Below are 22,101 nucleotides of genomic sequence, written 5' to 3'. Positions count from 1 at the left end.
GTTTACGGTTATACTGGGAATAGCTACCCACAAGAGTTGAGGTTATTATACCAGAAACACACGTGACCGGGGCGACAGCCATCTCCTTACCCCAGGCCTGAGGTTGAGGAAGAATAACTTGTCTGGCCAGTCAGGGTGCCCCCTCCCCTGGACAAACATGAGGGCACATAAAGGTGACTTCCTGCTGCCATCGGTGAAGTCTGTTTTGGCTCTAGGACGCGTCCAATTTGGGTCACAAATCTAAGGCTGGTGGTCCTCCACAAACCATAACAGCCTTGAAAAGATGAAAGCGTGCCTATAATCCTGAGCACTCAGGAAACCGAGGCAAGAAAATCAGGCAGAACTTCCAGGTAGCCCGGAATATGTAAAAGAAATCTGCCTCAGAAAAAAAAAAAAGCTGGGCAGTGGTGCCTTGGTGGATCTCTGAGTCTCTGAGTTCCAGGCCAGCCTGGCCAGAGTTGTTAGAGAAACTGTCTCAAGAAAAGAAAAAAAAAAGGAAAAGAAAAAATGGGTTGGAGAGATGGCTCAGTGGTTAAGAGCACTGACTGTTCTTCCAGAGGACCTGGATTCAATTCCCAGCACCTACATGGTGTTCACAACTGTCTGTAATTCCTGTTCCAGGTGACCCAACACCCATAGGAAAATATCAATGCACATAAAATAAAAATAAATTAATTTTAAAAAAGCAACATAAAAGAAGAGTTTATGGCATCAACCCTCCATAGGGCCCAGCTACCTACCAAACAGCCAAACACACAAAAGGTTTGTTAGGATTTTTTATTAACATATAATATATTTAATAAAAAATAATATCCACTCTGGCTCTCTCCTCCATTGCAAGGGGAAGAGAGATGGGGAAGGGCTGGTAACGCTCACCCTCATCTGGACAAGCCCTACCTCCAAGAGTCCCCTCTACGCCTTGATTTCCAACAGGCTCTGCCCTCCAGACAGACGGTTTTCAAAGTTCCAAGTGCTGCAGCCTCCCTTGAGCCCCAGGCCCACCGATGTACAGTACTCTGTACAGTACAGGAGCCACCTGCTCAGGCCCCTTCCCTTTCCTCATTTTTAGGATCCTTCATTCATATTAGAAAAAGGATCTGGGGGCAGAGAGTAGTCTCTACTGGCCAGGGGGAAGGGATGAAAAGGACAGTGATGGGGACAGGGCCATGAAGAAGGACGGCAGTAAAGTCCCCTCACTGTAGCCGGTCACTACGGAATGAATCTTCCACAGCAGGGTCAGGCAGCAGGGCACAGGGGTCACTCAGCATGGTCAGTCCTTCCAGGCCCAATGGCTCCATGCGCAGCTCATCTTCCAGCCCCAGCCCCAGCTCCAACCCAGATGCTGACACCTCAAAGCCAGGTACTCCAGCCAAGGCTGCTGCGATCTCCTTAGAGAAACCTGGGGAGGAGTCTCCTGTGTGTAGAAGAGGTAGGCAGGTAGGTAAGGATCCCATGCCATACACCTCCAAACCCCTTAGTCTCCTACCACACCGGTGAAGCTGTCAATTCTTCCAATCTTCTCACCTGGGAGTATGATATTGGGTCCTGAGCCATGGCGGGAGCAGTGGGTCAAGTTCTGGTGGTTGAGGATATGAGGATCCTGGGGACCACTCACTGATCCCTCACTCCCTAAAAATCCAGGCCCTTCGGGAAAGGCAGGGGGATCCAGCACCAGGCTGGTTGATGGGTTCTCCACGTTGAACTGCTCCAGCTAGGGACACACAGACAGACCTTAAGGAAGTGAGCTTCAGAACAGGGTGTCCTGCCTTACAAGCCCCAACCACCCCAGGAAGAAAAGCAAAGACAGAGGGAGGTGACAGCAAGCAGAGCAACAGAAGCGAGCACGGGGCCCGAATTACGTGTGGGCACCGTACCTGCTGGGCCAGAGCATGTGCATGCCAGGAAGAGAACGGGTCAAGGCAGGAGTCATCAAAGAGCAAGCTGAGCGGAAACAGAGGGGCAGGAGTAGGGGGTCAAACACAGGAAGACAGGAGCCCCAAGCTGGCAGTGCTATGTTACCTGGGGGGAAAAGGAGGTCCCACCCCATCTCCCGATTCAGTGCACCCGAGACCCCTCACGTTCCTGGCCCTCCCTCAGCCCCCCCACTTCAGAGCTATGAGTCTGTGTACTCACACTCCCCAAGCTGAAGTCATTTATTGGCCGGTGGTAAGGCTGTTGCCCATGCCCGCCGGGCCCAGGTGGGTACAGTGCCCCATAATGTGGCGGCCTGCCTGGGGGCTGTCCCCCTGAGGACTGCACTACGCAGGCCTGAGAGGGCAACTGCTGTAGAGATTTTGGGGTGGATGGATGGGTAGGTATAACCAGACTTGGGGGGCTATATGGGTATGGGGGCAATCGCTGATCAGTAGGCAGTTTACTGGTATCCAAGGGGACGCCCTGAAAAGAAAAAAAGGGGAGAATTTATTGTGACCCCTCAAAGACTCTCAGTCAGAGCTCCCCACCCTCTAAGCTAGGCCACCTGTCCACAACACAAACATGGCAGTGCTCCGAGCCAGGCGCACTGGGGCAACGCCTGGAAAACCAGCACTCAGGAGCTTGAGGAAGGAAGACTGAGCCTGGACCTACCATGCTGAAAGTGGGAGCTGTCTCCCCACTCTCACCCCAAAAACAACAACACCCTATGCTCCCATGGCATTCTAGGAGTTGGTGGAAATGATACAAAATGCATATCAAAACTTAGATGCTAATGCGGCTAACAATAGACAACTCAAATTCACTCTAAAGTGAGCGTTCATAAACTGGGTATTTGACTATCAGGAGGATGAGCTGCTGTTCTGAAGCCCTGGAGAGGCCAGAGGGAGCCAGAGGAAGGAAGTAAAAGAGATGCGGAGGGCAAACTGCCCTTGTTGGCACGGCTAGTCCTCCCTACCAGAGAGTGTAAAGATGGAACACAGAGCATACATCCAGGAAACAGTAATGGAGCAGGACAGAGGAGGGCAGAGAGGAAAGGAATAGGATGAAGGAAAAGTTGGAGAACTATTTTATTTTTTTTAAGATGGAGAGGGAGGGAAGAACTCCCTTAGCATGGAGGCAAGCTTGACAAGAAAAAAGAAAAGAAAGCTTGGCATGGGAGGTCATGCCTGTAATCCAAGCTCTTAGAAGGCAGAGGCAGGAAGGATCAGATGTTCCAGGCCAGCCTCAACTAATTAGTGAACTCAAGCCCAGATGAGCTACATGAGAGAGAAACTGTCTCAGCCACCTCTTCATCACTTGCTGTGTAAACCTTGGGAAGTGATTGTCACTGCAGGCACCAGGTTTTCATCTACACAATGTGAAAGGACTGAGTTCTGTGGTCGGAGATTCTTGGACTCTGAATTCTAGTAAAGAAGAAGAGGAAATGGTAGAGGGATGGGACAGGACAGAAGTGACTGGGGCTATGGTGAACTAGCAAAGAGGAGGGAGATAAGAACAAAGAAAGGAGAAGGGCAAATGGGTAAGCTACACTGGTGCTTGTGCTATGCGTGATGGTAAATACTTTGTGTATGTTATTGTATCTGGTGCTTACAAAACCACCTTTGTTTTCTAAATGAGACTGCTGAGGCTCAGAGAAGTTCAGTAACTTCTGAATGGAGGAAAGTCAAGAGGCAGAACTAAGATGTGAAATCAAAGGCTTAATGCCAGAGTTCGCACTCTTAGGCAGAGGGGACAAGATAGATAAACGATGGGTTGGGACAGAGCAGAGGAATGGAAGGGGATGGAAGAGACAAGGGGCACAGCACAGGAAGGAGAAGAAGGGAAACAAATGCAGGGGAGGTAGCCACGCATACCTGAGTGATGGAAGACAAGGTGGGTGACATTGTTGGCGAAAACTGTTTGGGCAGCTGCTGTTGGGACCTTCTGGCGTCGGCTGGGCCCGCGGGCAAGCTCAGGGGGCTGAGGGGCACACGGCGGTGGCGGGGAGAGGCCCCAGGAGTAGAAGCTGGGTAAGGGGGGGCGCTCAGGACAGGAGATGAAGTGGACGAAGAGGAAGAGGAGGAGGAAAGGGCTGGGGCACTAAGTGACGGGTGGCCCAGGGAAGTGGTGGGCAGTGCATGGTGGGCCAAGGAGGAGGCAGGCAGTGATGGGTGACTATGGGACCCCTGGAGCTGGGGTTGAGGACTGCTTAGGGAAGCCTGGAGGTTGGGATTACTTAGGGAGGACTGCAGGGATGGGTGGCTAAGAGGTGAGTGAAGTCCTGCAGACACAGACAAAAAACCAGAGATGCCAACATTACTGATGGGAACTGGGCCCCTTTCCACCCAGAATGGGTAGCAGTGACCAGACTATGGCAACACAAGGTCCTCCCTATTCTGTCTCTAACAGTGAGATTGGCACTACCCATTTGGGGGTTATTCTCCATCTTTCTCCTATCCATTCTTGCTGGGTGAAAATTGCAATGAGGGGTTCTGTGGTGTGGGGATTGATGGGCAGTCACAGGATCCCAGATCAAGCAAGCCTCATTCCCCTTTACCCTCTAGCCAGGCAGCAGCTGATGGTCACACGATCAGAACAAAGTAGCCACTCACCTGGTACATCATAACTGGAGCCCAAGCCCAGACCTCCACTGATGCCCAAATGGGTCATAGTGTGGGTCAAATTGGAGGTACTGTTGCCCCCACTCAGGTTGGGGTAGACTGTCTCCTCAGGGTCCAGGGGAGTGGGCAACGGAGGGGGGAAGTGCAGGTTGGTGAGGTCAGGTAGGGAACCTCCCGTGTTCATGGCAGGTGGGAGGACAGGCACACTGGCAGGCTGATCAGGAGATGGAAAGATGCTAGGGAGGACAGAAGATCGACGTGAAGAGAAAGTGGTCAGAGAAGAGCAGACGTCAGTCTTCCACATCTCCTTCCTCCCTCAATGTCACTCCAGCTGTGTAGTGGTACTTACTTGATTCCAGGGACTTCACAGGATCGAGGTCGAGAGGAGGATGAGGACAGCTGAGGAGAGAAGGAAGAGGATTAGAAATGAAGACAGTCCTCAGTGGGAGCCCTGGAAGGCCTGTCCCAGGGACAGTGGAAGACACCCAGTGGCCCTTACCTACCTTTTTAGCATCCCAAGGTTTCAGCAAATGCTTGTCATCTACCAAGTTCTCCTCAATAGCAGGGACTTGAAAGAGAGAGACTGGTGATGGGGAGGTTGGAGGAGGAGCCAGTAAGGCAGGACAAGAAGCAGAGGCAGGCAAGAGGGAATCCTATTCCCTGACCCCATACAAAGTCCCTGATATCTGGCATTCGTGACCCATAATTGGTAAAGAGCACATACCTTTAGCATCCATTTCACCATCCAGAAAACCTGCACGGGATGCAATGGGGTTGGTTACAGTGCCTACTTGTTTGCCTGCTTTAGTAAAAAGCTCCACAGCTACTCCCTAGGAACACCTACCTCCTCGGCGGCTGGGCAGGACACTGGGAGGTGTGGGGCCTGGATAAGTGTCTTGGGGGTTGGGGTTCATTACACTTGTGTGAAGAGCAGAGTCAGAGCTTGTCCTGTTGGAGGAGCAGAGATGAGCAGCAGTACCAAACACTGCCCAGCAGTGGATATTTAAGCTGGGCTAGAAAGGGGATGAAGTAGAGTAGGGCCCCAGAAAGTCCAGGAAAGAGATGTGAACTAAAGAAGTCAAGGACCATCACCTGTTAAGTGCAGTCGGCAGTCGGAACAACTGCCCCTTCTCAGCTGGGAGGTTGCCCCAGGGCATCATCCTAGGACAGAAAAGTTATGAGGAGGAAGAAGGTGGCTGAAGATGGGCATGAAAGGCATGGGGTGGGAAAGTGTGCGGCAGCAAGGTGGATGTGAAAAGGCCTTGGTACCCAGTATCATGCCTCTTTCTTTCTGGTTCTTCTAATGCCTCTGATCCATAAATCCCCACCCCTCCTCAATCTAAGATCTGGAAACAGAAACTCTCCACCAAGGTAAGCTGAGTGGAAATGCTGAAGCCTAGCAAGTTTTCTGAATGCAAGTATTTCAGCTGAGACAGAGAAAGGAGGGGTTCAAAGATCTAACAGTTACTACACCTGGGATCCACCACTGTGAGAAAGGAGCCATCCTCCCCTGCCACCCTGCCATCCTCCCCTCCCCCACTTACACACACCCCAGCTTGGCTATAGTTCCATTGGTTCTGCTAGCTGGACTCAAAGGCTTGGCCACTCGTGTCAACATGGCCAAGACTGGACTCTGACCACCTACCCAGCTGCCCCACCCTCCCAGCCTGGCCCTTAGGAAACGAGGTACTGCTGAAACCTCAGCCTAGTAGCTAGCCCTAGCCCACCTCAGCCCCCACACCCCGAAACATGTTAGAGACCAAATGGGTGGGAAATTCCACCTGCACTGAACTCACCTTCGCCAGCCAGACTCTGGGGGAGGAGATAAGTAGGCGGGGCTATAGGGAGAACTGTCAATGTAAATAGCTGTGGTTAAGGAAAAAGCAGAGACAGATGAGAGAATAAGGGAGCCATCAGATAGTCATACAAGTAAGCCAGTGTTGGTGGCTTGGGCCTGTCATCCCAGCAGCTGGAAGGAGGAAGCACAGGGAATTTTCAGCTCTAGGCCAGTCAGAGATACATAGTGAGATGCTGTCTCAAACACACACACACATACCCCTGTGCACACAAGGAAGGGAAGAAGAGAAGTCAGAGGCTGTATCTCAATGAAGAAGGCTACCTAACTTTTTAGGCCCAGCATCACAAAAACAAGCAAACAAACAACAAAATGGAACGAAAATAGGCAAAGATTACAACAACGGTAATCTCAATACTTAAGAGGCAGTGCAAGGAGATCTCCTAAGTTTGAACCTACCTGATTTACCCATCAAGTTCCAGAAAAGTCTAGATTACACAATGAAGCCCCCCCTCAAAAAAAAAAAAAAGCAGGACTGGCGCTGGCCTTTAATCTCAGCACTCAGGAAGCAGAGCCAGGCAGATATCCATCTGGTCTATACAGGTCAGCCTGGTCTACACAGCAAACTCCAGGACAACACAGAGAAATCCACCCCCAGAAAGAAAAAAAAATCAGACCAAGCTTAGTACAAACTGGAACAATCTAAGCCAATGCCTGGCCAGGGTGATAGAGATAAACATGGTAGTGGTCTCTAGGAACGAAGTTCACAGAAGAATGGGAGAAGAACCAAATCTCCTTCCCAGGTAACAGGGAGCCCTGCTTTACAATTAAGTGAGCGGAAGTAAGGCCAGCACCAAAGAGGGCAGAGCCACAAGAACACCAAATGCCTGTCACAAGAGTGTGCGCTGACACACAGGTTGTGGTCACATTTCAAGAAGACTGGGTAAAAGAAGTGAACAAAGATGAAACGAAGCTCCTTCCCACCATGAGTCTCTCGAGAGCCCCTTCCATCAGTCCTTCGCCCTTAAATCATTTGTGAAGGATATGTGGCGCGGGTATCGGCGAAGAGGGGACACCATCCTACGGGGATCTCGTTGTACCCGTTCCACCAACCCATGGTGCCTAGTGCTCCGAGATGAATCCAAAGGTGAATGGAGGGGACTCTGCCAAAAAGGACAGGTGAATCAGCAGGGGAAGCAGCCTGAGAGCCTACACTCCTCCTTGGCTGGTGTCCACTCACCTGGAACTCAGCCAGGCCACAGCCAATCTGGTTAACATTGGGCAGAGAACCACCATAATGGGAGCTCCTTGTATAAGCCAGTCGCAGTTTCTGGGCCTGTAACTGAGATAAAAGAGACAAACGGGTATGTCAGGGAAGGTCCTGAGCATTTGTCATTCCTGTCACCAGAATATACGACTGCTTTCAAGATATCTGCCAGTACAAAGATGTGGCACAAACAACCCACCTTTGCAGCTTTCTAACCAGTGAGCTCCCACACCTGACAGAACCCTGCAAGGCAGGGCCAACACTGCTCAAGGCCCGCCTGTCTCTGTCTGTTGGTATCCCCACTGAGGCAGGTCACGGGATGATGGACCATCAGGCACTTCTGCCCTCATTTCAAGGCAATGTCACCAAGACTAATTAGAAGATGAGGGAAGACCAGAAGCCAATGCCAGAGATCCATTATTGCCAGTTTCTTCCCTTCACACTCTGAGGAGCATAAGCTTCGGGATCTGCTGCTGCTCCAGGTTTAGCACAGGTTGCACAGAGTCTGCGCGTCCCAAACTATACAACCTGAGAAGTGATGACTTCTTCTGCTAAAAGAGAGGTGCCCAAACCAAGTATTCTTCTACTGAATGTGAAGATGCCTGAATTGAAACAGGAGCCTAGTCCAATTTGGGTAAGGCCATCTCCTGCCAGTTCATGGAGATGATTGCTAAGGAAATAAGACAAATTAACCCTTAGTTTTAGTCTCTACATATCGCATGTCCCTCTGTGTGAGATATAAGTAGCTACTTCCAAGACTCAGACTCTGCCTACAGCCAAATAAATAGAGCTGGGGAGGGATGGGAATGAGGAGAGCTCAGAAAGTCACACTGCAGCACAGCACTAGTCAGAACTGGCTTTCTGTCCAGATCAGCTCCGTGATTCCAGTGGGTGATGCTGACCTCAGCTTAACGGATAGAACCTCCAAGTCCTCTGGTGGTCTATGGCCCATGGGTGTATCTGCCTCCAGCCTGCCCTCCCAGCTACCCAGGTAACAAACTAAACATGCCACTCCAAACTCAAGATCCTTAGATCTCCAGGTCTGGCCACATAGGCTTATTACAGTTTGCTGTTTATCAGAAAAGTTAATCAGCAAAAGAAAAGGAGGTGGAAAGGCTTTGATAGCCAGTGTGTCACAAAGACAGAAGCCTCAGCTCTGTATTCCTCAGAGCTTTCAGTTTGCACACAGCTCTGAAAGAAAATAAGTCTCTCTCCCATCTTCTTCTTCTTTTTTTTTTTTTTTTTTGTTTTTCGAGACAGGGTTTCTCTGTGGTTTTGGAGCCTGTCCTGGAACTAGCTCTTGTAGACCAGGCTGGTCTCGAACTCACAGAGATCTGCCTGCCTCTGCCTCCCGAGTGCTGGGAATTAAAGGCTTAAAGGCTTAAAGGCGTGCGCCACCACCACCCGGCTCCCATCTTCTTCCTCCGACCCCCACTATGATCAAAAGCTCTTAAAGGGAGCGAGCAGTCAAGGGCTCAGAATCCTTATGGTGGTCAAGAGCAGGTTATACAAGTGTGCGCACACACACCAGATTTGCCTCCCCACTTATCTTTCTTTTTTTTTCTTTTTTTTTAAACTTTTTTATTTATTTATTTATTATGTATACAATATTCTGTTTGTGTGTATGCCTGCAGGCCAGAAGAGGGCACCAGACCTCTTTACAGATGGTTGTGAGCCACCATGTGGTTGCTGGGAATTGAACTCAGGACCTTTGGAAGAGCAGGCAATGCTCTTAACCTCTGAGCCATCTCTCCAGCCCCCCCACTTATCTTTCTTGAACGTGCACAAACTAGAGCATGTGGTCCCTAGAAAAGTAGAGGAAACACAGACAGACAGACACACACACACACACACAACAACAACTCAAAAAGTCAAGGGAGATACACACAAAAGATACAATCGGCCACAGTCATATATAGACCCAAAGCCTTGTAATGAGGTACTTCTGCTCCACCGTCTCCCCTTAGAGCTTCCCATTCTTCACCACGAGAGATCACTGTGTCTCTAAATTAGGGCTGTTCACCTGTAAACTCCTGCCAATTCACCCATCCCTCTCACATGCAGCCCTAGAAAGCAAGAAACTAAGGGGGGGAGGGGCTGTTTCCAAAACAACTTGGCATAGGCCAGAACATTCTTTGTGGAACTTCCTAGGAATGAGTATTTCCCACACACAGAGGGCTCTAAAAGCACTGCAGAAACTGACTCACGGGTAGCACCATCTCCCTAGAAAGTTCAGCACATCACCGGCGAAAGGATAGGTGATCCTTTACCCAATTTGGCGATTCAAAGATCTACCTTTCCTCCCAGGCGGCCAGCGCCAAACACAAGAACCATTCTGTGAGCAATGGTCCTCACCTTGACTCAAGTCAGGAAACCACACGAAATATATGAAAAAGGAAGCAAAGGGACGGGACACAGGAGGGGACTTCCTGTCCCAATATACCCAGCACAGCTAGATCAAACCACTCGAGGGGCCCTTTCCCCTAGGAACCAAGACACCGTGAATGTCCCAACAGAGCAAAGGCACTAGTCTGGCGATCACAAGCTCAGAAAGGGACAAGCAGACTATGCTTCCAAACTATAATCCATAATTAAGGATGCTTCAGTGGAGTCCGTGAAAGGACTCGGCCGGAGATGCACAAGAACCGTTCCACCGGCGCTGGACTTCGGCAGTCCATCTTCCCTCTTCCGCCAGTCCTGCTTCACACATAAATAACTCGAACCCAGTCTTTCCTACTCCCCCAACCTCTCTGGTGTTCCTGTCTTCCCGGCAAAATTCGTTTAGCTGACCCTCGGCCCTCACACGGAGCCACCCAGACGTCGGCGCCCGCTGCCCTAGCCGCGTTCCGCCTCCTGCCCAGCGGCTCCCGCCCCCGCCCCGCCTATCCGCTTGGCGACCGCTCGTCCGTGCTCGGGCTTCCCGGCACGGTCCCTTACCCGTGTGGAGCCGATGTCCATCATCACCTCCTCGAAGGCCGCCGTCTCCTCGGCCTGACGCTGCTTTTGCAGCGCGATCTTCTCACTAAACTTGCGTGGATTGGACGCTGACGCTGTGGCGGAGCCCGGCCCGTTCGCCCCCGACGTCGCCATCTTACACCCGCGTCGGTCCCCGCCACCTTTCCAGTTCCAGCCACGGCCTCCGCCGCGGGCCCGGCCCGGCTCCTCCAGCCGTAGCAGCCGCCGCCGCCGCCTCCGCGAGCCCGGCGGCTCGGCCCCAGCCTAGTCCTGACCCGCGATGCACTGCCTGCCGGAACTTGTAGTTTGTTTACGGGCCTCCTCCACGCCCGCAGCCACGCAACGAGGGGAGGAAGCGGACTCCACTTCCCAGCAGTCCTTCCGACACCCGGAGGCCAGCAGCGCGCCACCCCTCACCTACTCCCGGCGGCGCCGCAAGCCGGGAAAGGTAGTTCTACCACAGTCCCGAGCCTACGAACGGGAAGGGGCAAGGGATTCGCAAAGGAAGACGGAGAAAACCGAGAGGAAGGGAAGGGGATAGACAGAAAGGGAAGAAGGAAGAAACAAAAGAAGTTGGACATCCTCAGGAAAAGCGACAGTGTAGCGAATGAAAACAAGGACCTTAAAACAAGTGTAAGCATCTGGGATTCAGGTCCTCTCAGACTGGTCACAACACACACATCACACCCCTCCCACCAAATGAATCAGATACCTTACGGGGGTATAGAAACATCTTTTATTTGGGTAACACGTCCCAAAACAGGTCAGTTAGTAAAATAGATTCTACAGAGTACGGCCCTATGCACAGCCCTCCCTCCCCCAAAAATAATCCTGGGGGGTTCTGCCCCCCACAGATATAAAAAGTTTTGGCAGGTCAATGTTTATTATATAGGGCACCATTCCACTTTCTGTAGTGGTTGGTGTTAAAAGTACCTCGTTTCCCTTCACTCCTGACCAGTTCAGCAAACATTTCTGTTCCACCCAAATTGTGGGGCCCAAATTCAGAGAAAGTAGGTCTCTTCCACTGAGATGCCAGGTGTGCCACACCACTGTGCTTTCAGAAAAGGAGCAGGTGAGCCATGCATGGTGGCACACACCTTTAATCCTAGTGCTCAGGAAGCAGAGGCAGGTGGATCTCTGAGTTCAAGGTCAGCCTGGTCCTCACAGCTAGGTCCAGGGCAGCCAGGGTTATACAGAGAAACCCTGTTTCGAAGAAACTAAAAAAGAAGAGGGCAGGTGGGTGTTTGGCACTTTAAAAATACAGGCGTGAGCTGGGTGTGGTGGCACACCCCTTTAAACCCAGCACTTGGTAGGCAGAGGCAGGCGGATCTGAGTTAGAGGCCAGTCTGGCCTACAGAATAAGTGCCAGGACAGTCAGGGATAGAGAGAAAACATGTCTCAAAAAAAAAAAAAAAAAAAAAGAGTGAGCAGGACACTCACTCAAAGCCAGATAGATTACGAAAACTGGCAGAGACCATTTGGCACTAGTCCCTCAGTAGAAAAGACATACAGAAGAGTAGGAGGAAGAAAGTGGGAGGAAGCACTTCCCCTGGCAGAGTGCTGAAATGGGCTAGAACCAACAGGACTTTGACTTATCCCAAAGCCATGGGATGCCTATCCGCAGTTTTGTCAGCTTGTCTCCAGGTGTAGTGTCTGACCTCTGATTGGAGCAGTGTGCTCATTCTTAATGTCACCCGATTGTATCTCTAGTGGCTTGGCTAGTTCTTGTCCTTCGGGCCTGCGGCTAGCCTCTTACCTGCCCTTTTCCTTCTCATTATTCATAATCCAAATGTCCCATCCCTACCTCTCAGAGAACTCTTTGGTCCTCACTATTTCTCTACCTCCCACAAACTGGGAAGGACAGGGAGGAGAGGGGCACCTGACAGTCAGCATCCCCTGCCCTTTCTATCTGAGCACCTTAGATCTGGATAAAGAGCAGGCCAGTGAGCAGGGCAAAGCCTGATAGGAGCAGGATGACCTTGAGAATCCGCTGCTCAGAAGTGGCCAGCTCTTGGGGTAGAATTTCCAGGAAGGTGATATAGAGAAAGGTGCCAGCTGCCATTCCCTCCAGCACAGATTGGGCCAACTGGTGCAGCGGCCCAGCTGACTCTGACAGAGCTGCCCCGAGCCCGATACCCAGAGGTGTCATACATGAGAAGAGGATCCCACAGCCAGCCACCACCTGTACCCGAAGGTGGCTCTGGAGCAGCCTCAGGGACAGGCTGACTGCCAAAATCCCCTTGTGGAGCAGCAGAGCTAGGCACAGCTCCATTGCCCGAGCTCTGTCTCGCTGTAAGCCCACAGCCAAGCCCTCAAACACAGAGTGCAAGGCTAGAGAGAAGACCAGTACACAGGCACGCAGGGCTGAGGGCGCTGCTGGAGTTCCGCTGGCCTGGGGGAGCCCTGGTCCATCATGCCAGTGTTGAGGCCCTCCATTCACTGCTCCCAGCAGAGCCCTCGTCTCTTCTGGATGTGGCGGACTGGACTGCTCCTTGTAAGCCAGTGTGATCTGCTCCATCACCAAGACTAGGAAGAAACCCATGGCCAGGATGAACTCTTGCAAGGGGAACTGAAGCTGTGAACAGAGGTGGCGACAGGAGTTCAGGAAACAGGACAAGAATGGGAAGGAGTCAGATTCAAAGCCCGGCAGAGGCCCAGAATACACAACTGAAGTCCCACACCGACCCAGGGTCCCTATTGGTCACACAGCGATGAAGTCATTTGGTGACACAGACACAGAACAACACATAATGGAACAGATGTGGTATCACACATGCCACGTTAAATGCAGACCATTTATGCAAAATGTCTCAACTCTGGCACTAATAACATTTCGGGATAAATAATTCTGTCTTCACTGCCGTACACAGAGTGAGCAGCTCCTCTGACTTCTCCCACCAGATCAATAGCAAGCACGATGTTCCCGCCACCACCACCAAGACTGTCTCCACACATTACCCAGTCAGTGTTTCCTAAGGGGCAAAACTTCCCCTGGCTGAGGGTCATGGATGTAGGTGCACACAGTGCTACGTGTAAGCATACAAAGGATCACCACAAATCTACATGTCACAGGGACATTCACAGTCATGTGGAGACACAGGTCACTCAGTCACAGGGAAAAAACTGAAGAGCTTGAGATGACTCTGCCAAACCCAACCCAGCTGTCTCAGGTTTTCCTACAATGTGGTTTTTTTTTTTTTTTTTTGGAATGTTTTGTCTGGGAGGCAGATGGAGTTGAGACGGGCCTCACTCTGAAACCCAGACTGGCCTCCAAATCCTCACGATCACCCTGCCTCAGCCTTGCACGTGGTAGAATACACTACTTCCAGCTTCACAGTGAGTTTCTATGCCTTGGACCTAACCACTTCCCTGAGAACACCAGGCCCTTGGAGATTACTTCCTACCCTCCCAGATCTGCAGCGAGCTCTCTCAGCCTCCACGTGAGGATGAACCAGCTATGCTGCTGCACACCCGTATCCATGAAATTACTGCAGGAGAACTCAGAGCCTGAGTAGTCTGGACTAGCTGGACTACACAGCTAGACCCCATCAAAAGAAAGGGCCGTCACTCATGCTCACATAAACTCATGGGGTCAAGGCTAGACTTAGATACACACACTGAGGAAAACAGAAGAGGGCTAGCTGGTAGATGGGGAGGAAGATGATGTGGGCGGGAGACAAGAATGGAAGTGTATATAGCCAAGATGCTTTATATGTATGAAATGTAATAATAAAATTCATTACTATGCATAACATATGCAAATAGACATAAAATATAGCCTGGAGGTGGTGGCGCATGCAGAGGCAGGTGGATCTCTGAATTCAAGGCCATCCTGGTCTACAGAGTGAGTTCCAGGACAGCCAGGACTACGTAATAAAGAGATCATGTCCTGAAAAAAAATAAAATAAAAAAGAACAAGAATTCTGGGTGAGGTGGCACAAACCTGTAATTTGGGAGGCAGAGACAGGAAGATCACTACAAATTTGAGGCAAGTAGCAAGTCTTCATACAAGTACCAGGCCAGCCAGAGCTACACACTGAGAACCTCTCTCAAAAAGACAGAAGAGGCCGGGCGGTGGTGGCGCACGCCTTTAATCCCAGCACTCGGGAGGCAGAGGCAGGCGGATCTCTGTGAGTTCGAGACCAGCTCTGATCTACAGAGCTAGTTCCAGGACAGGCTCCAAAGCCACAGAGAAACCCTGTCTCGAGGAAAAAAAAAAAAAGACAGAAGAGGAGAAAAGGAATAGGGAGGGAGAAAGGGAAGGAAGGAGGGACAAAGGGATAATGGCCGAAACACGATTCTTAGAACATTGTTAGCTTCCTGGTAACTACAACTGCAAAACCCAGAGTAGTTCATACACCTGATAAGGGTTCTCACTGTCCTGAGCACAGTGGGTCACACCGGGTCCAGCATCCAGGAAAAAATGCACAGAAAATTATACCCTGTTCCTGAAATCCTTAACTCACAGGCTCAAGACTAAGGCCGTCCACAGTCACGAGTGAGCCATGAAGATACCTAGATAACCATGTTATGCTCTGGGTCACATGGTAAGGTCAGTGCTCACCGTCACATGCAGGGCCGCCAAGGCCTCGTCTATGGCAGCTAGGTAGTCGGGCAGCAGGTCCAGAAGACAAGTAGCCAAAAAGACACCTCCTGCGAAGCAGCTCACTAGACTTAGGGCTTTTTGGCCTGAGGCTGAGCAAAAGTGAAATACAAACGGGATTACAACCAAATCAAACTCTGCAAAGTCCCACGCCAACAGAAGCAGTGTCCACTCCCGCCTTCTGCTCCTCCTCAGTCACCTCCCCCAGCTCCAGAGCCGCAGAGACTCACGCGAGGATTCATGGCTAGCGCCTGGCCTTCGAAGCACGCAGACAGGCACCAGGCTACAGACGAGGGTCAGCAGCAGCAGCAGTACCAGGGCCCCCAGCTTCACCTCCAGACCCACCGGCACTGAGGGCTCTGAAGCTATTGCTTCTGGGCGCCACACCAGGAGCTCTGGCTCCCCCCAGGGCCCCATGGTGCTTGTGGTATCAGTGACTATCAGACCTATGAAGAAAAAACATGAAGAAAAAAGCATGGATGAGAACGGTCACACAGGAAAGAAGGGGTCAAGGGAAAGGCAAGGCTGGTCAGCAAAACGTACTTCCCTCGGCCCAGCCACTTTCTGGCCTTTCCCGGCTGGAGTGACTCATCTACTCCAACACCAAGACATTGCATTTCCTCCTTCAAATTTATCTCTCCCAGTTCTGCGAGCCATCAAGGAGGAAACTGAGGCCCGAGAAGGCCAACACAGATATGTCATTACCCTTTTCACCTGGAGCCCGCAGAAAACTAGGGGCAAACTCCAAGTTAGACCTGGAGCTGTGGTCCCCTAAGAAAGGTAGAGACCACTCGCTCACACACAGTCCACTAAGAGCATGGAGCGGAGAGGTTGGAGCTGTGGGAAGAAGTCCGGGGTGGCTTTACGGACGATCTGAAACCGGGCGAACTTGGGTGCTGGATGCCTCTCTCGCTGCCCACTCCCCAGAGCCATCTCCCGGAAATAACAGGTAGTCAAGGCAGACAGCCAGAGGAGAGGGGCTTGGGACAGGCTAAGACGGCACTGAGGACAGTGTCTGGAAGTCTCGAAAGTGAGGTCAGAGGTCGCCTGCGTCACAGGACGCGGATGAAGAATGTTAAAACAGAGACCCCAGCTCCTACCCTGGGAGGCCTTGGAAGCTGCCTTAGAACCAGAGCCCGGAGAGGCCACACTCACCTCCCGAGGGTCTCACTCCATGGCAGACGCTCGGTTCCGGCCTGGCGTCGGGAATTCCCGCCCCCTCCCCACCCCTCTCCCCTCCCCCCCCGCCGCCTCCGCGCACCCGCACCAGACTGCCAATGACCGCACTTGGTGGGAGGAGCTTAGCCTGGAGTGACGTGAGTTAAGAGCAATTAGAACCTGGGGATAGGAGAGGGCTGGGCAGGCGACAAGCTGAGCCCGTGCCAAAGCCAGGAGGGGACTAGCGGGAAGACCCGAGGGCGGTGGGTCTGGCGCGCATCTACGGAGGAGCTGGCCGCAGGAGTCGGCCAGTCACAAAGACTTTGATAAAAGTGGGAGCTTGAAAGTCTGCAGGCCCGTTCCCTATCCATACTCTCAAGTATTTCTCCCCACATCTCTTAGCATATCTGCCTGGCCTTGGCCCCGGAGTTTTCTATCTCAGGCTGCATCCGTGTGCAACTGGGGAGTCATTACCTTTTTGGGACAAATTTCTTTGCCTGGCTTGCCTAGCCAGTCCACACAAAAAAGATGAGGCAGGACTGGAAAAGAATGAAGGCATGATTTAAAAGCGATCCTTTAAAAAAAAACTAATTAAAATAAAACGATCCTTTCTAGACTGCCTGTGGTCCATTTGACTTCTAAGCAGCCTCCTTGCTTCTCGGAGTAGGTGCAGAAATGATGGGACACAGGTTAGGAGTTGCTGAAACCCCACGAAGAAGCATATGTCAATATCGTGCCTTTGGATTTTCTCCTTGTCTTCCAGCTCACCCACCCCCAAGTCTTATTCTGTTCCTTGCATGCACTGCCGTTTTTCCTTTTGTTTCTTCTACTTATTTATTTATTGTCTTAGATCTTGTTCACACTTGCAAATCATTATGTAGCCAAACTGTTCTCAAAGTTAGGTCAAGCCTCAGCCTCTCAAGTGTCACCGCCATGCCTGTTCACCAATGCCCTTTTCTCTCCATACCTTCACTGTTTGCTCAACCTGGATTCTCCTGACCCCACAACCTAGTGTTCTATGAATCCCTTTCTGGGCTGCTGAGGAGATGCCTCAAGCCTGTGTTTTTTAATTGAATTCTCCCCGCCCCCAACCAAGATGGTGGAAGGAGAGTGCCACAAGTTTTCCTCTGACTTCCACATATGTGTCCAGTGGTACCACACAGACAAACAGCCAGACAATAAAAATAAGTGAAAATTTGCTGGGTGATCTTTGAATTTGTTATGCCCGACTCACGGAATCCCCCAAAACCAACTAGGAGACCGAGTCCTGCATGTAAAAGCAAAGAGCCTTTATTCTTACACAAGTTTGGAAACTTGGTTTCTCTGTGTCCAACGTACTGGAGTGATCGGAGAGCGCAGAGCTCAGTTAGAGTTGAGTTTTTATAGTAGTAAAGGCGGGGGTGAGAGATCTCTAAGGTTCAGGACTCCTGTCTAGGGGTGTCCTCGTGAATGTGTGCTGGCAGGTGATCCTATCTACAATGGTTAGAATGTTAAGAATTTCCTTCCAATGGTCTGTTCTTGGGTGGTGCCTGGGAAATCTCAGTTTATGGTCTTTCTTGGAACCTGGTATTGCCTTAAGGTAAATTACTGAGAGTCTGGCCTAGGTTGAGCTAGTCCAGGCTGGGTCCTACAGAGTTCAAGGCCAGCTTGGGCTCAGCAGTTACTAGTGTGTTGCGGCCAGCACCAGCACAAGCATCACTGTTGTGCAATTCACAACAGCTTGTAACTATGGTTCCCCGGGGACCAAAGGAATCTGGCCTCCTCCTGACTATGTACATACCCACATATGTGTGTACACATTTAAAATAAAATAAACCTTTAAAAAGTTGAATAGGAAACTAAAGAGATAGCAGTTCAATGTTTAAGAGCATCTGCTGTTCTTCCAGAGGACCCAAATTCAATTCTCAGCGACCAAATCAGTCTCTAAGTTATGCTCCAGGGCATGCAATACCTCTGACCTCTGTAGCCACTTGCACTCATGTGTGCATACTGACATGCAGACAGACATACCTACACTTAACTAAAAACAATACAATTTGTAGTTATGTATTTATATGTCTAAGTTTTGCCTCTGTGGATGTAGATCTAGGCAGCGTGTAACGCAATGCCTGCAGATGCAGAGGACGGTATCAGATGCTCTGGAACTGGAGTTACAGACAGTTGTGAGCTGCCATGTGGGTGTTGGGAATGAAACCAGGGTCCTCTTGAAGAGCAAACAGTGCTCTTAACCACTGACCCATTTCTCCAGCCCCGGATTTTAGGTTAGACGTTCAATGTGACAGGCAATGGTGGCACAGGCAGCTAGATCTCTGTAAGTTAGATGTCACCCTGATCAACAGAGTGAGTTCCAGAACAGCCAGGGCTACACACAGAAACCCTGTCTCAAACCGCCCCTCCGGCCAAAAAATGTAACTTGTATTTATGGTATATAAGATGATTCTTTGAAATATATGGTGTTTGTATATCTACACACTGCAAAATGGCTAGCTCAAGCTAATCAACTTATCTATTACCTCACATATTAATTTATAATGAGAACACTTAAAGTGCATTCTGAGAAATTGATTTCCAGTAGATCAAACATAGACTGATTAAGGAAAAGTTGGGCAGGATTCGTGCGAGTGGGAGGCGCTCCCAGTGACTTTGAGCTGTAAGAACATTCATCATTACTGACTCTAGTCACCATGGTATAACACAGATCTGTTGACTTTACTTTCATCTGACATGGGACTAGGGAAGTTATTTTTTCCTTTGCAAAATTTGATTAATCAGGGTAAAGAGGGAAGCTAAGGGAGATGAAGCAGAACTTCCTTCCAGGCCTAGCACAGACAGCAGATGACTATTGCCCACTCTACCATCTCTGCCTGCAGCAGCCTGCTGGAAAGTCCCTGCAAACCCATTTAACCACCTTTCTTGGTCTCCAAAGATGTCAATAAAAACAATTCTGCTTTCTTCTGAGCCCTGCATTAACCTAGACAATCTGCTTTCACCAAGCTATAGCCTGAACAGGAGAAATGGGCTTGGGAAGTTCAAGAAAACCCAGCCAGGGTGTTTGGTTTATAGCTGGGGCTGGAGAGGATAGGAGGGCTTTCAGCTCTTAGAGAGGACCTGAGTTCAGGTCTCAGGTCCCACATGGGGAAGGGGAGGTTCACAACCACCTGCAACTCCAAGTGGACATCTACATACACACACAATTAAGAAAAAATACATCTTGAGTGACTGGAGACATGGCTCAGAGGTTAAGAGCACTGGCTGCAGCCAGGCAGCAGTGGCTGCAAGCCTTTAAATTCTGAGCATTAGGGAGGCAGAGGCAGGCAGATCTCTGTGAGTTCAAGACCAGCCTGGTCTACAAGAGCTAGTTCCAGGACAGGCTTCAAAGCTACAGAGAAACCCTGTCTCCAAACAAACAAACAAACAAAAGACCAGCCTGGCCTACAATTGAATTCCAAGACAGTCAAAGCTATTACACAGAGAAACTCTGTCTCAAAAAACAAACAAACAAAAAAAGGCCAATGTTTGGTTCATATATCAATATCTTCCCTTCCTTCCTTCCTTCCTTCTTTCCTCCCTCTCTTTTTAAAAACTATTTATTTATTTATTTATTTATTTTTATGTGCACTGGTATCTTATCTGTGAGATGGTGTTGGGTCCCTGGAACTGGAGTTACACGCAGTTGTGAGCTGCTATGTGGGTGCTGAGAATTGAACCAGGGTCCTCTGGAAGAGAATCAGTGCTCTTAACCACTGAGCCATCTGTCCAGCACCTCTTCTTTCTTTCATTTGCTTGAAACAAGGTCTCACTATATAGTCCTTGCTGTCCTAGAACTCTGTAAGTAGACCAGCTATCCTGGAACTCAGAGATGCCCCTGCCTCTGCTTCCAGAGTGCGGGGCTAAAGGTGTGGCCACCCGGTTAGAGTACAGAGTAATCTGAGAGAAGTTAACTTGCCCACTCTGGGTTGCCAAGAGCCAATATGAGAGATGTGAAAATATGTATGTATGTATGTGTATATATATATATATATATGTATGTATCCACCCCCCACACACACATACACACACACAATAGCTGCTCTAGTTGTTAGTACGTGCTAGCATCTTCCCAGTTCATACCAATGTCTTAGTCAAATATTCATAAGCAAAACTAGCACACATCTGAATTCTGAATCACCTCCCAATGTGTCCTGAAAGGAAGGCACACAGGGCTCATACCTGTGTTAGCACTTTCACTGTCTACTTGAAGTACACTCCTGGACCATCAGACACTAGACCAAGGCAAAACAATCTTTAAAATTTTGAAATTACTATTTTTTAGCCAAGAGCATCTGACTCCTTTTTGTTTGTTTGTTTGAGTTTTTGTTTGTTTGTTTTTTCCAAGACAGGGTTTCTCTGTGTAATAGCTCTGGCTGTCCTAGAACTCTCTTTGTAGACCAGGCTGGCCTCAGACTCACTGAGATCCACCTGCCTCTGCCTCCCAAGAGCAGGAATCAAAGGTGTGTGCCACCATGGCCCAGCGAGCATCTGACTCCTTATCAGTAAAACTGGCAAAATATTATCTGCTCTGTGAGCCTGAGAGCTGACACACAGCACATCATGTGATAGAAGAAACCTTTCAGACAGGTGTGGTGCTCACTCCTTGGGAGGCTGAAGCCAGAGAAATTCCAACATGAAGCTGCCTTTAGTAACAGAGTAAGACCTTGTCTCAAAAGAACCAAATAAGCAAGTAGAAAAGATAGAGAGATGGCAGGGAAGTTCAGTGGGTAAAGCCACTAAATTGACCAGTCCCAGGACCTATGGGAGCAGAAGAGAGAGCTGACTTCCGGGTGTTGTCCTCTGGTGTCCACAGCTGGGCAGTGACATGTGAGCCATCGTCCTTCTATCCCTGTGACTGCCTGTCTGCTCTCACAGGAAGAGAAAGAAAGGAAAAGAGAATTATAGATATTTTTAATCCCAGCACTTGGGCAGAGACGGAAGGATCTCTGTGAGTTCGAGGTCAACCTTATCTACAAAGTGAACTCCAGAACAGGTTCCAAAGCTACTGAGAAACCCTGTCTTGAAAAAAAAAAGAAAGAGCCGGGCGGTGGTGGCGCACGCCTTTAATCCCAGCACTCGGGAGGCAGAGGCAGGCGGATCTCTGTGAGTTCGAGGCCAGCCTGGTCTACAAGAGCTAGTTCCAGGACAGGAACCAAAGCTACGGAGAAACCCTGTCTCGAAAAATCAAAAAAAAAAAAAAAAAGAAAGAAAGAAAGAAAGAAAAGAAAAGAAAGGAAAAAACAAAATTATAAATATTTCACAAGTTCGGTAATACCCTGTCTCAACAAACAAGACCAGAAGACACAGTGAGACCCTTTTTCAAATAAACAAACAAGATCTCACAACTTGACCTGAGATAAACCAGGTGTATCAAATTTTTTTTAATTTATTTATTATGTATACATATTCTGTCTGCGTGTATGCCTCCAGGCCAGAAGAGGGCACCAGACCTCATTACAGATGGTTGTGAGCCACCATGTGGTTGCTGGGAATTGAACTCAGGACCTTTGGAAGAGCAGGCAATGCTCTTAACCACTGAGCCATCTCTCCAGCCCAGGTGTATCAAATTTGAGTCAACACCTCATACCTACCTCAAGGCTGTAGGCAGAGACACATCCAAACCACTTTCTGTAGCAAACTGTGTACTGTGAACACGCTGGTGGCTCTGCTAACTAGATTAAAAGTTAAAAGACGAATCCTCACATCTTCAACTTTCTTACAGTGTTCCACCATCTCATAGTTCCTGCTCCTCAGAAGA

The 22,101-nt window shown here is 49.8% G+C and overlaps 2 protein-coding genes across 5 annotated transcripts; both read right to left on the bottom strand.

The window, feature by feature from the left end:
- Nucleotides 1-776: 776 nt before the first annotated feature.
- Crtc2 (CREB regulated transcription coactivator 2) lies at nt 777-10,826 on the bottom strand. Of its 4 annotated transcripts, none has more exons than XM_041656547.1 (14): nt 10,535-10,826; nt 7,571-7,672; nt 7,377-7,493; nt 6,332-6,393; nt 5,628-5,696; nt 5,380-5,483; nt 5,260-5,289; nt 5,039-5,118; nt 4,885-4,934; nt 4,527-4,771; nt 3,789-4,195; nt 2,134-2,397; nt 1,525-1,711; nt 777-1,414 (listed from the first exon to the last, which is right to left on the bottom strand). In XM_041656547.1, the coding sequence occupies exons 1-14, from the start codon at nt 10,685-10,687 to the stop codon at nt 1,194-1,196; spliced, it is 2,091 nt and encodes a 696-aa protein (XP_041512481.1). In that variant the 5' UTR covers nt 10,688-10,826; the 3' UTR covers nt 777-1,193. The 4 variants fall into 4 exon arrangements, 3 of the variants coding, with proteins under 3 accessions (XP_041512481.1, XP_041512482.1, XP_041512483.1); XM_041656548.1 differs by having other exon boundaries at nt 5,039-5,103; XR_005974660.1 differs by lacking the exon at nt 777-1,414 and adding an exon at nt 1,875-1,941 and having other exon boundaries at nt 1,569-1,711.
- Nucleotides 10,827-11,265: 439 nt separating this feature from the next.
- Slc39a1 (solute carrier family 39 member 1) lies at nt 11,266-16,369 on the bottom strand. Its single transcript, XM_041656544.1, has 4 exons — nt 16,311-16,369; nt 15,386-15,601; nt 15,117-15,247; nt 11,266-13,127 (listed from the first exon to the last, which is right to left on the bottom strand). The coding sequence occupies exons 2-4, from the start codon at nt 15,570-15,572 to the stop codon at nt 12,471-12,473; spliced, it is 975 nt and encodes a 324-aa protein (XP_041512478.1). The 5' UTR covers nt 15,573-15,601; nt 16,311-16,369; the 3' UTR covers nt 11,266-12,470.
- Between the last annotated feature and the right edge of the window lie 5,732 nt (nt 16,370-22,101).

This window comes from Microtus oregoni, unplaced genomic scaffold, assembly GCF_018167655.1.
Source record: "Microtus oregoni isolate MIOR12 unplaced genomic scaffold, Mior012 000007F_ref0000211, whole genome shotgun sequence".
NCBI lineage: Eukaryota > Metazoa > Chordata > Mammalia > Rodentia > Cricetidae > Microtus > Microtus oregoni.
Note: the sequence above shows the minus strand (reverse complement) of the source record. Positions and strands in the feature narration are given on the sequence as shown.

Excerpts from the sequence above, each read along its gene's own strand:
- Slc39a1 (XM_041656544.1), bottom strand. The coding sequence starts at position 15,572 with ATGGGGCCCTGGGGGGAGCCAGAGCTCCTGGTGTGGCGCCCAGAAGCA. Across the intron at positions 15,248-15,385 it reads CGCTAGCCATGAATCCTCGC|CCTCAGGCCAAAAAGCCCTA; the intron begins GTGAGTCTCTGC and ends ACTTTTGCTCAG. Across the intron at positions 13,128-15,116 it reads TGGCGGCCCTGCATGTGACG|CTTCAGTTCCCCTTGCAAGA; the intron begins GTGAGCACTGAC and ends CTCTGTTCACAG.
- Crtc2 (XM_041656547.1), bottom strand. The coding sequence starts at position 10,687 with ATGGCGACGTCGGGGGCGAACGGGCCGGGCTCCGCCACAGCGTCAGCG. Across the intron at positions 5,484-5,627 it reads CTGCCGACTGCACTTAACAG|GACAAGCTCTGACTCTGCTC; the intron begins GTGATGGTCCTT and ends CTCCTCCAACAG. Across the intron at positions 4,196-4,526 it reads CTCCAGTTATGATGTACCAG|GACTTCACTCACCTCTTAGC; the intron begins GTGAGTGGCTAC and ends CTGTGTCTGCAG.